At 39.5% G+C, this 13,304-nt stretch overlaps 1 protein-coding gene across 1 annotated transcript in view; it reads right to left on the reverse strand.

Annotated features, from left to right (window-relative positions):
• LOC118407292 (leucine-rich repeat-containing protein 15-like) overlaps positions 1-7,345 on the reverse strand; it is a gene marked incomplete at its 3' end in the record, with an annotated part of 8,582 nt that extends 1,237 nt beyond the window's left edge. Inside the window, exons 1-2 of the mRNA XM_035807749.1 lie at positions 6,370-7,345; positions 5,507-5,625 (exon numbers count right to left, since the gene is read on the reverse strand). Of these exons, the coding sequence (XP_035663642.1) occupies positions 5,507-5,625; positions 6,370-7,345 (1,095 nt within the window). The remainder of the gene's footprint in view (positions 1-5,506; positions 5,626-6,369) is intronic.
• Between the last annotated feature and the right edge of the window lie 5,959 nt (positions 7,346-13,304).

Here is a 13,304-nt window from a genome sequence, read left to right on the forward strand (position 1 = left end):
TCTTTATTTTACTCAATGTTTGCAACAGGCACCAGGCCAAGGAAAACTAAAACATAACAAATAAACATGTGTGGCCGGACTGTAGAGACTATAGGTAAAAGGTATCATTCCCCTAAAATAAAAATTACATCAGATTCTGTACAATATATCCATCAGGTGACCCGATAATGCAGCATCAGAAGAGCATCCAGATAACTGTTATGCACATTACAGACATAAGGAAGTTTGAAGCGCCAATTTTATAAGTTGGTTCAGAGATTAAATTCTCAACTGGAAGATCAGTATTACAGCAGTGTCTGAGGCTTTAACCCATGGCTAAGTTATATTTCTAAGTTGATCATCTATCATATCAAACAAGCATTTTACACAAAATACCATACACCATGGTATACATATAATGAAATGTGCAATAAACACCACAACATAATTAAATGTGCAATAAAGGTCTTCATTCATTCATTAAACATAAGAAATCATATTAACAGCAGTCTACCTTCAAGTTAATGCCTGGTATAACACATAGACAGCCTGATGTCAATGCATGATTTAATTGATAAATAAATTTGAAATCAGGATGACCGTGATGTGTTCAATGATGTCACTTCCTCATTCATTCAAATATGGCTTTCACACATTCTACACATTTCCATCCATTCTTTACAGACATTCTTATAGAATTTTTTTCTAAAAAAAAATTTTGATAGAAGGTTGACATGTAATTCTTTTTCAATATCTGGTGATGAAGGAAGATGGAAGGACAGCCTCTCAGGGCGGGGACGTTTCACCACAAATTTTATTTTGAATTCACAAATTAGACAGAACGAGCTGCATTGGCACCCCCAGCCGTTAGGGGTCCTCGTTAACACCGTTCACAGTGGATTTGACATCTTCAGAACTGTCAGTGTTTGCTGAGATCGGATATTTTAACCGTCTCTCTGACCTGTTGTCTACTGTTTCTGAAGGTTCAGATGATTGGCCGACATGCATGTCTCCGCTTTTCATTGTTAGGGTCAATTCAGTCATAAGATACTGTAACAGTGTCACTTATAAAATATTTTACTTTTAATTAATGTTTACAACAGGCACCAGGCCAAGGAAAACAAAAACATAAGAAATAAACACATTTGGCCACACTGTAGAGACTTTAGGTAAAAGGTATCATTCCCCTAAAAGTACAAATTACAATACATGTATATCCATGAGGTGACCCGATAATGCAGCATCAGAAGAGCATCCAGATAACTGTTATGCACATTACAGACATAAAAAAAGGTTTGAAACGCCAATTTTATAAGTTGGTCCAGAGATAATTCTCAACTGGAAGATCAGTATTACAGCAGTGTCTGAGGCTTTAACCACTGAACAAATACAAATAGTTCAAGTTATTAAAAAATGGTCATCCATTCAAATAGGGCTTTCACAAATTTTACACATTTATATCCATTCTTTACTTATCTTTTCTTATAGAATCTTTTTATTTAATACTTAAGAATTAATAGAAGGTTTAGATCGTTTCCAATATCAGGCGATGAAGAAAGATGTGAGGGCAGACTCTCGGGGCGTTTCACGTGTTGCAGCTGTTAAATGAGCTGCATTGCCACCCCCAGCCGCTAGCAGTCCACGTTAACACCATTCACAGTGGATTTGACATCTTCAGAACTGTCAGTGTTTGCTGAGACTGGTCATTTCAACCATCTCTCCGACCTGTTGTCTACCGTTTCTAAAGGTTCAGATGATTGACCAACATGAATGTCTCCGCATTTCATTATTAGGGTCAATTCAGTCATAAGATACTGTAACAGTGTCACTTATAAAAGTTTGAACAATACGAGGGGCGTGCAATTAGTAATGGTCCTGACCCATTTCCCATAGCAGGAGATTAATGAAACTTGGCACAGTTATTAGTCTTTCTCTTCATAGGAATCACCCAGAGTTATGCATTTCTCCCATCGTTTGATGCAGCTCTGGACACCGATTTTGTAGGACACCCCAGGTTGGTCCTCCAACTGATGCCTCATCAATGGCACAAGAGGGACGACCAGGTCTGGGAGCTGTTTCCACAGACTTCCAGCCACGTTTGAATTCAGGATGCCAGCGTTTTACAAGGTCATATGATGGGGCATCATCACCATAAGTTTCATTTATTTCATCAAAAGTCTTCTTTGGTGTGCGTCCTTTCAAATACAAAAACCGGATCACTGCGCGACACTCAACTGGTTCCATTTCACACCTGGTCCATTTCGCACCTGACTAAGTTCAAACACCAGTAAATCAGAAACCACAATTAGTTCAGAGCTGTCTTTTGCAACATAACCCATAGAGATATGAATTATTACACATACAAAATTTCATTTAGATCAGACAACTGGAAGTGGGTCAGGACCATTACTTATTGCACGCCCCTCGTAGAATAGAAAGTTAAGACACCAAGTGGTTTGTATTCTAACATGTAATGATAGGTTTGATATATTGCATGATTACTTTTACAGTTAGCATTTTGTTACAGAATTTTCCAATGATTTCTCCTAACGCATGCACAATCTATGCCAAGCCAGAAACGAACGTCTATTTTGTTCAGCTCGGTAATTTTTCCTTCTAAATATTACAAACACTGTTCTCAACTACTTGTTTACAGTGACTTGTTTATTGATATTGCTATGATCGTGACATTTCCAAACCGGGACCCGGTGGGCTATTTGTGCGAACGAAATCAAACAATTCTTATCAGTAAAAAGAAAAAATCTTAAGATACCATGCAGTGATAATTTTTTACATGATTGCTCTTACAGTTAGCATTTTGTTACAGAATTTTCCAATGAAAAGTTTCAAAATTTGTAACTAACCATGACATAATCTATGACAAACCAAGAACAACCGTCTACTTTGTTCAGCTCGATACGTTTCTCCTGCTGAATATTGTAAAAATTAAGATTTTTCCTCAATAACTTGTTTACGGTTTATTAACTTATTAATGCTAGGGTCACATTGCCAAACCGGAACCCGGTCGGGCTGTTTGTGTGAACGATGATAAAACTATTCATATCAATAAAATGAAATGATCAATAATGTACACAAATGGTGCTCATGATATATTTTTGCAATTTTTAGTGTTTTGTTGCCTTTGATATCATACTTTTCGTTCTGTTGCTATAATCATAAAAGTTATGTTGCCGTGATCGTTAAGAGACTGTTACTATGATTATGAAAGACAACCAGACCAGACCAGGCACTGTAACGGCGAAGATGGACCCCTGAAAACTTTGGTCCGTGCAGGAACTTACAATGGACCATATATCCATCTCTACTACAGATGATCCTCAGAATACTGTACGGTACTGAATGTTAAGGACTTGCTACTGTGATCCAACTCCTTACCTCTAATTCATATCCACAAAACCAAACCAAGGCGGTTTTATCTTTATAAAAACTGCACAAACAGCAGTGTCTGTTATAAAACCTAGTAGGGAATCAGTTACATTATAAACAATTATATCAAAGATAGGAAAATAACTTAAGTGTTTAACAAAATCATACAACTTTAAGACCCCTACTCCATCGTGGGTTTGTGTTAAATTCATTACAAAGGAACAAGGTTCATGAGGGCCACTCATAATATTTGGGGTTACTGCACTGGATTTGATGACAAATGCTTGTTCAATTTAGACTTTTAAGTTTAAGGCTGTGCCCATAAGGGAAAAATTCGTGAGGAACTCCATAAAAGTGTATTCTTCCTGAGAAGTGGATTATGGAAGAATAAATGGAGTTTTACTTCTGTGGAAGTGGTAAAACGTGTCCTTGCGGACATGCTGAGAAAGTTCGAAGTGGAATAATTGGAAATGGCGACAGACTAACGCAGGGGATTAATGTCTGTGAGAGAGAGGTCGTAATACCCCTGTCACATAAGGTGAAAATCGACCAGACGACGATTGTGCGAGCCCTAAATGACATTTTCGTAAGACGATCATCCCGCAATTTTTCGGGATCGCCGGCGATTTTCAGGGGTCGTATGATGGTCGCGGTGCAGTGAAACATGTTCTTAACATAAGCGACAAGTGTCCGGTGATCTCTGAGTTCGCAGAGCTCGTTACCAAGTCGCGTGCAGATCGTGCAAATCGGATGGCAAACGCCTGTCTTACTCCCGACCTACGTTTGTTTGCAAATATTGAATTTCTTTAAATGTGAGGGTAATTCTGACATTGTGGCCCCTGTGGTAGTATGTAGGCTGGCTTACAAGTGACACACTTTCTTTCGTCATTTCTAGTGTGCCCGCGCATTCCATTATCTGGTTAAAAGATTCCGATAACAAAGGAATAAACATCTATTGATCTCTTGCCTTTTTGTGAGGAACGTTTTGTGTTACCTTCTCCGCGGGCAAGAGGTCATGGGAGGTTCATTATCATAGATTTATTCACTGGCGATCGTACGAGCTTCGCTTATATGTAACAGGGACACTTGGGGGCGAAAAATACGCAAGACCCTCTGAAGATCTTAAAATTGGCCAACCTTCCAGCGATCGCAAAGTACGTCCGAAGGTCGTATATAATGTGACAGGGGTATAAGAACAGTCGCATGCGGTGTAGCCATCAGAATCACAATGGTGTTTGACAAGTCTAATTGCTGTTATTACTTGCTTCCAACCGGCTGTGCAAACCCATGCTTAGCGTGTAAACGTTGCAATCCCTGTCAAGAGTTTCAAAATTCGTAATTTATGTGTATGAAGTAGATTGCAAAAAGATGTTATAGAAACGGGTACCGATACCATAGTATCCTTAAGTCAATTTCAAAGTCAAAGAAGAGGGTGATTTGGACGATTTGCTGTTCTGTACACCATTTTGGCAATGCCTAAGGGGTGGAGCCATTGTGGTGGTTTTTCTCCTTTTTTTGAAGTGATATCATAATGATCGCCAATACAAGTTATTTATACTCAGCATAATAGTCAATTTACTTCAAGCATTAAAAGAGTTAAATGAAATCCATCCATTCACAATTGGTGAATCTTATCGAAATTCAGGTAAAACCCATGGTCATGATTTCCAACTCTTGAAATGACTAAAATTCAATAGCCTTTCAAATTTCTGGGTGCTACGATGATATAGCCACCAGCATCAGTGGGTAAAGGTGTGTCCTCTGTTTGAGGTTGGTAGTAGTGCAGGTTGTCATTAGTGCCTACTGGCTGATTGTACTGACTGTTTGCAGGCATCTCATACAGAACATCTTCTGGTGTCATATATAGGGCACCATCTGGCTGCACATACACACAATCATCATCATCATCATCACCATGGGGAGAAGGGAGGTAATTAGGCTTGTCTTTAAGACGTGATTTACTTTTGGGTGGTGCTAGGGACGTTTCTTCAGTAGGCTGTCTTGGATGTGAATCTACCGGCATCTCATACAGGACATCTTCTGGCTTCATGTACAGGGTACCAACTGACTGCTCATCAGCGATAGCCTGAGACTGGCCCTGCCCTGTCTGATTATGCCCACTGGTCACTACAGTACCTACGGTGTTAGTGTTGGATTCAGTGATGGCCTGAGACTGGCCCCGCCCTGTCTGTCCATGGCCACTGGTCACTACAGTAGCTGTCGTATTAAGGTTACTCAAAGCGATGTTAGAATTTGGGCCTGAAGGGTTTGAAGGGGGATTCTTAGTTTTCCTGTTGAACCAGATTGTGACAATGATGGTACCAATAAAGACAAAGCCAGCTAATGAACCGCTGATAGAACCAATGAGCACAGGTATGGGGAAACTGGGGGCAGATTTAAGGGAACTGCTGCTATCGTTTTTTTCTGGAGTGGTTGCAGGTGATGAATTTAGCGTTACTCTTGTTTTGCTTGCTTTTTCTGCAGTACCTACTGTAGAGTAAAATCCTACCATTAAGATCACTGAGTCGGCTGTTGTGCCATTGTAACAGTTGGTAGAGCTTACTTTGACATTAGCATGGGAACTGCTGTTTTCTGCATTTTCTGGAGTGGTTGCAAGAGATGAAGTTAGCGTTGTTCTTGTTTTGTCTGCAGGGTCTGCCACTGAGCCGCCTGGTGTGCAATTATTACAATTTATAAAGCTAACTCGGCCTTCAACATGGAGCATTGATTCGGTTGGCTCTTCACAAATCAATTCTTCAGGATTGATATCTGCAAGCTTCTGATGCCGGAATTTGGAGGGTTGGGCACAGAATATCTGGTCTTTAACTGAAGGAAAGTCAGTGATATTTAGCCTGAAGGGAAGCATCCTACAGTCACACTGCCAGGGGTTCCCGTCGAGTTTTATGCGAGGAATAGATTTCAACAAATCGTAAACTAAGGGAGGAATCGTGGACATCTTGTTTCTCCTCAGGTCCAAGCGGTGGAGTTTTGTGGGATATGCACCTTCCTGAATCATTGTTATCTGGTTGACAGCCAGATTCAACTCTTCTAGCCGGGATAGATTTGCAAACGTACCAGGCTTAATCTTTGTTATCTGGTTGGAAGCCAGATTCAACTTTTCTAGCCTGGTTAGATTTGCAAATGTACCAGGCTGAATCTTTGTTATCTGGTTGTCGGACAGGAACAGCAATTGGAGCCGGGGTAGATTTGCAAGCAAGCCAAGTGAAATTATCCTCATCTGGTTGTCGCTAAGGACCAACTTTCCTAGCCGTGGTAGGTTTGCAAATGTACCAGGCTGAATCATTGTTATCTCGTTGTTGGACAGGCACAATCCTTGTAGCCTTGGTAGATTTGAAAATACACCAGGCTGAATCATTGTCATGTTGATTGCGGACAAAATCAAATTTTCTAGCCGAGGTAGATTTGCAAATGTCCCAGGTTGAATATTTCTTATCTTGTTGTTGGACAGGTTCAACAATTGTAGCCGGGGTAGATTTGAAAATGCACTTGGTTGAATAATTGTTAGCTGGTTGGAGCTCAGGTACAACTGTTTAAGGTTAATCAGATTCTCAGAGGCACTCGACTGAATTATTGTTATCTGGTTAAAAGATAGGTCCAGCTTTTCTAGCTGGGGTAGATTTGCAAATACACATATCTGAAATATTTTTATTTGGTTTCGTTTGAGGTACAACTTTTGCAGCCGGGGTAGGTTTGGAAATGCACCAGGCTTAATCTTTCTTATCTGGTTATTGTACAAATCTAAGCGGCAGATGGATTTGGGAAGGTTTTTAGGGATGCTGATGAGGCCCAGGCCATGGCAATCGCAGCGTGGTGACGGTTTGCAGCTGAGGTCGGTGGACGGTGCGCATTTGCAGTCAGCGGCTTTAGGAGTTGATAACCACCAGCCATCTACTTGCAGGTTGGGTTCCTTCATGGTAATGAGAAGGAACATCAGCAGGTGTCGCAGCTTTCTCCCCATGGTGTCCCGGCAACCTAAGCAAAGCAAGAAGTCAATCTGTAGACATTAGTAACAGTTTCATACGGACCGTTTGGTTGCTATGGTATTGAATAATGATTTTTCCGCGGGTAACCTATTTCCGTTGCTTTTGAAAAAGGGTTTTAAGGAATACAGTCGTACAGACAAACTTTGAAACCACCGTCCGTCGACTTGATTCCCCTACATTTGTATGTCTTTGAAGATAAAGGAAATACGGATATAGGTAACCCCGCGGATAAAGGTTAACTAGCGTTACATGTAGGATTTTGTTTTTATTGGGTCCAAATGGCCCGGTTGCTTCTCATGCTGAGGGGAATCCTTTATCCTCTTATATGACTTTATTACCTCCATGAAAAATGATGTCTTTTGTGTGTCTGTCTGTGTGTCTATTAGTGTGTCTGTGTGTCTATTTGTGTATCTGTCTATGTGTCAGGATATTTGAAGTCAGCAAAACTTTAGAACCTCTTCGTGAATTGTAATGATTTTTGGTATGTGGGTAGGTGTTCGGAAGAAAAATGTCAAGGTCGATTTGGGCCCCTGGTTTGAAACCTTGGTGCTGCAGCAGAACTATGATTTTTTTTGTATCTTTTGACCTGAACATGCCATGGTCTTGATTTCTTGGTGGCAGATAGCTTGTGACGCAGGGTTCTAGCCAGCTCGAAATTTTTTCCGTCAGCCAATTTCCATTGCCGCGAAAACACTATTCCATGAGTTAGAGAGACTGAACTGAGACCTTGAAAAACGGGTTTTTAATGAGATTATTGTACGCGAAAGAGTGCCGACACACATTGTCAACAATCATAAAAATAGCAAAACAAACAGCGTGTGGCTTTCACGGCCGTGGACGGCGTCCCCAAGCCGCCTGTAGCTTCCACCAAGAGCTTTTGTCCGTCAAGGTTGACGGATTGGTTTTAAAATTTTTCCGTCACACGCAGGAAATTTCCGTCAATTGACGGAAAAACGGACGCTGGCTAGAGCCCTGTTGTGACGTAAGGAAGAGGTTATAAAGGTTTGGTCTCGAACTGCAGGGGCACTTTTGTCAAAAATCTTCCATGGAGCATATCGGAACATAGGAACGATGGATTTCTATGACATTTAGCATGTAGGTATGTTTGGTAGAGATGTAAATAATGAATTGCAAATTATGCAAATGTTGACTTAATTTGCATACTTAATGAGAAAAATCTATATTTCCGGTATTTTCCATTATAGGACTCTAAAACATGTAACATATGTAATTTGTGGCAGGTGGAAGAGTAGCAGATACCAATTATACAAATAAGTCCCGCATTTGCATAGTTAATGTTAAGGTGTCCTAATTTGTCTAAAAACATGTAGTAAATGATTGGATTGTCAATATTGTGACCTGTGTAAGTTATTAAAAGGTGTATATAACCAAGCATAAATTATGCAGATGTGCAATCCGTTTGCATAATCAGAATATTTCATGGAGGTATGAGGTCTCCGAACTCTTGTTTCGTTGAGCATTCACTAGAATACATTTTAGTATGAACCCAAATTGAACTAACAGAATTAGTGTAACAACTACATACAACTAAAATTCAAAAGTAGTATGGACAACCTGTACAAATGCTACTATCATATAGTACTATGACTAGATAAAAGACCAGAATTTAATCATATGGTTGCGGCACGGAATTGTACAAAAACAAAAAAAATCTGCACAGAGCAACAAAGCCATATATTAACATTTTTAAGAGCGCGGTTTATGCTTCATATATGAACACACAACAATAACAAGGACAATATGGCGTGGCACCCAAGTTATAGAAACTTATTTTAACAGCGCCACATAACAAGACGCAATTAATAAATAAACACAGTCCACAGTGCATCAAAGTCCCACCACTCCATGATCCAAGACATGAAATATTACCAATGCTAAACTGATTGTAAGAAAAGTAAGTAGAAAAATAACGACTTCTATATTTGATTGACCAGAGACATGTCCGCGTCAATCAGATCAAGAAAAACATGAATTACATAATTTACTTAATAATATAATATATTTATTTTACTTACCGTCAATCAGAGTTACAAGAACAAAAAAGGAAAAAAGTGAAGCTCATTCTTAACAAAATCTCGTGTTGGGACTTTTGTATCTACTTGACTGTTAGTCATGCAGAGCTAGACGCGCTTGGTGTCTTCAATATAAGTTTGAGTGAGTTGTATCGTTTTGAAGTTGTACACAGAGGGTAACAAGGTGGGGCCTCTTAGGAGAAGATGCGATTTCTGTTTTTCTAAAACTGAAGGGACCACCTAAAAGATTGATGAATAAATAAAGTCGGCAACTTCAGTCAGTCTTACTGATCGGGTTGTGTTGATTGTCTGAAGCTAGCTGTTTTCATATGAATGAGGAGGTTGTTTGCTCCATTTTGTTTTCACAGATATTTTCATGACGCCATTTGTACTTTCCACATCTGTATTATTTCTTGGCCGTCGGATCTTGCGGGAAAATAACGGAGAGATCTCGCGAGAAAAGGGGAGACCGGCATTCTGTGATAGACCAAAATTACACCAACAACTCATTTCAAACAGTGAATTTTTACTAGAATGTTATATATATGTTTTTAATAGAACAACTGCAACAATAAAAAAGACAATGACTCTCTTCAACTCTCGATATGACTGTTGATTGTGTGATTATATCATAATGTTGTCACTTTTCTCATCAGAGAAAATGAAGCGGTAAATAAAGCAAAACCAGAAAACTAATAAGTGCCACCTTAGCAAGAGTTGGATGTGTTTTCAAGCATTAACGCAATCTTTAGTGTTTTCACACTAAGTTGTGGTTCGTTTGGACACGTATATTCCGACTTTGATTCCATTCAACTTTTGTTTTATTCCATGCCCAGCAGTTTTTTGCTTTGTGTTCAAAAAACATAAAGTGATTATTTTCACTTCGACTAAAATATAACAATAAATCTTTATTGCAATTAGCCCTCGGGCATGAATTTGCAATAAAGATTTATTATAACAATAAGTACAGCCCTTTGCCCATCGGGAAAGAGCCATTACCCACCTTTCTTCTCAAGCGGAATTTGTGACCAACATGATCAACGCATGACAGGGATTTCGTCGGGTAGGTCAGTCATTTGAAAGTAAAGCTCTTTTTGACACATTGTCATGGAAGAATAATCTTTTCTCACCGTCTTTTTAATCAGCCTTCATCAGTGATTCGCATAATGATTTCTGAAAACACTTACCTTAAGGTCTGTCCAAACTTACCTTTGAAGTGGGTCAATATAAGTTAAGTTGGCACTTTCTTACTGGGCAATGTAGTCATGAAGAACAGTCTTCTTGTTGCAGTTGTGCCTCCCAGATGCGAGCTCTGTGTGGCCGTTACGCAACGGATTGTGACAAACAAGTCTTGATTAGTCTTACTTATGTGGGCGTGTTGATTGTCTGAAGCTGACGTCACGGGTTGCTGTAACGAAAATTTCGAATACGTCATCTATCGAGAAATTCTCCAACTGCAAAACGTCTCTTAAGAGAGGCCGATGACAGATGATTGAGATACCGTCATCCATAAGTTTTAAACTCGTATTTAGTGATTTTGTCCTTTTCTAGTGCGCAATAGATATTCTTTACAATCTCAGTAGTTAATTTGCAAGGCCGATTTCAATACTTAACGAGCTTTATTTTTCTTAGATAAAAACGATTCTAAATCTAGAAGGATTAAGTATTTAAGTTTGGTGTAACGTTTACATTGTCGACGTAAATTCATTAAAAACTAGAGTTCCACGAACACATACCTTTGCCAAATAAACCAGGTTTCTTATGTAGAATGATGTCTGTAGACAAATGCGTTACTCATTTCATTTTCTTTATAATTATATGCTTAGAGTTGGTTTATAAAATTTCGGCATTGATTAAGCAAATTAGATCCCAAGTTACAATTTATTGATATCAAATTGTATCAAGCGTTACTTAAGCTATCAGCATCCCGAAAATCATGATGATCCTTTGATCCATTCTTGACTTATTCTCTTTCAAAGTCTTTAAATACACCTCTTACTCTCTTCCCTCTTTCTCAGTTACATATGTGACAACTTTGATGAAAGTACTATAATAGAATGCAGTGGATTTATGAACTTTTCCTAACCAATTATACAAATTAGCTGTTAATTTGCATAATAAGTATCATAAGTCTTCACTTAGGCTATCTACATGCCAAAAATCATGACGATCCGTCAACACGTTCATATTTTCTCATTAATCATGCAAATGAGATCATCATTTGCATGATAGATATGTATTGACATTTCTCTCTTTCTCAGCTACATATGTGACAAGTTTTAAAGTCCTATCATGGAATGTAGTGAATTTATAAAATATCCTCATTAATTATGCAAATTAGCTGTTGATTTGCATAATTGGTATCTCATTATGTAGGTCTTCATTTACGCTACCTACATACCAAAAAACATGATGATCCGTCAACATGTTCATATTTTCTCATTAATTATGCAAATGAGGCCATGATTTGCATAATTGATATCTATCAACATTTCTCTCCTTCCCAGCTACATATGTGACAAGTTTGAAAGTCCTATCATGGAATGCAGTGGATTTATAAATTTTCCTCATTAATTATGCAAATTAGCTGTTGATTTGCATAATTAGTATACTATTATGTAAGTCATCACTCAATTTATCTACATACCAAAAATCATGACGATCCGTCAACACGTTGTAGAGTTATTCTCGTCCAAAGTTTGAAAGGAAACCGGCGCCTGCAGTTCCAAAAAAGCCGCTAGGGGGCCCAAACTCACAGCACTTACTCTCTGCCTCAAGGGCTATCTACCACTCAAAAATCATGATCACAGCATGTCCAGAACAGAAGATATCAAATATTGAGGTTCTGCTGCAGTACCTTAGCAAGCCGCTAGGGGACCCATTATCGAACTTGACCTTCGTTTTCCCGACCCCTACCCACCTACCAAATATTATCGGGATCCATTCAAGACTTCTTGAGTTATGCTGTTAACACACAGACAGACAGACAGACACACAGACTCACAAGCCCAAAACATAACCTTAGCCATTCTGGCCAGGTAGAAGAGTGGACCTTCTCATGTACAAGTTAGTAAGTAAGTTGTACAAGGCATGTGGAGGAGTGCCCCTCAACCCATTGTGATAATAGATGATTTATTGTGCAAACCTGCCCCCATGACCAAAGATTAGAGAATCATAAGAGGTACAAGGTACGGTCACACTAGCTAGTGCAACGCCATCAGAGGCCTAGGGCTTCAGTCACCACATACGCCATTCGCACTTTGGACACCTTTCGAACGATCCGTCTTTATAGCACGATCGCCTGCTGCTGTCCTGTTTTCAGCTGAAGAAATGTGAGTTACAACAGGTGCTATTCTTACTGCACGCGACACAAGAAACCTGTGCGTTTTGTCTGGTAAAACTTGGCACAGCGTTGCTTTAAAGTATGGACACACCACCTTAAGGCCTTTTCGAGAAGTCATTTGAGGTGTCTCATCAACAAGCAAACAGGTAGGAGAAAAGGGCAGTTTGTGGAAAGGGGAAAAGTTGAAATATGATAAGTCTATTGAAGTCCGTGATGTATTCGCCATACAAAGATTTTCATTCCACAGTGAGCTAATAATATCTATCGGAGTCAATGATATCTGATATCTATCGTACAGGGTCTACCTCAGGGGACCTGTAGAATTTCCCTGGGGGTCTGTTGTCCCTAGACCGGAGGGTGATGCCATCATAAACACCAGCGTCCAGCCAAACCAGTGGAAATCCCCGTTGTTGTAGTACTGCACTGCCAGTAGTATGTCTGTGATAACATCAGCCATGTAAAAGAATAGGGAGACGTTACGTGGTTTGTACGCTGTGCCTCGTCATTCCTGTAGTCTGAAGCACGCGCACTACCTGCTCTTTTGCACTTGACTGCTGA

Source organism: Branchiostoma floridae, unplaced genomic scaffold (genome assembly GCF_000003815.2).
Source record: "Branchiostoma floridae strain S238N-H82 unplaced genomic scaffold, Bfl_VNyyK Sc7u5tJ_1189, whole genome shotgun sequence".
Classification (NCBI taxonomy): Eukaryota; Metazoa; Chordata; class Leptocardii; order Amphioxiformes; family Branchiostomatidae; genus Branchiostoma; species Branchiostoma floridae.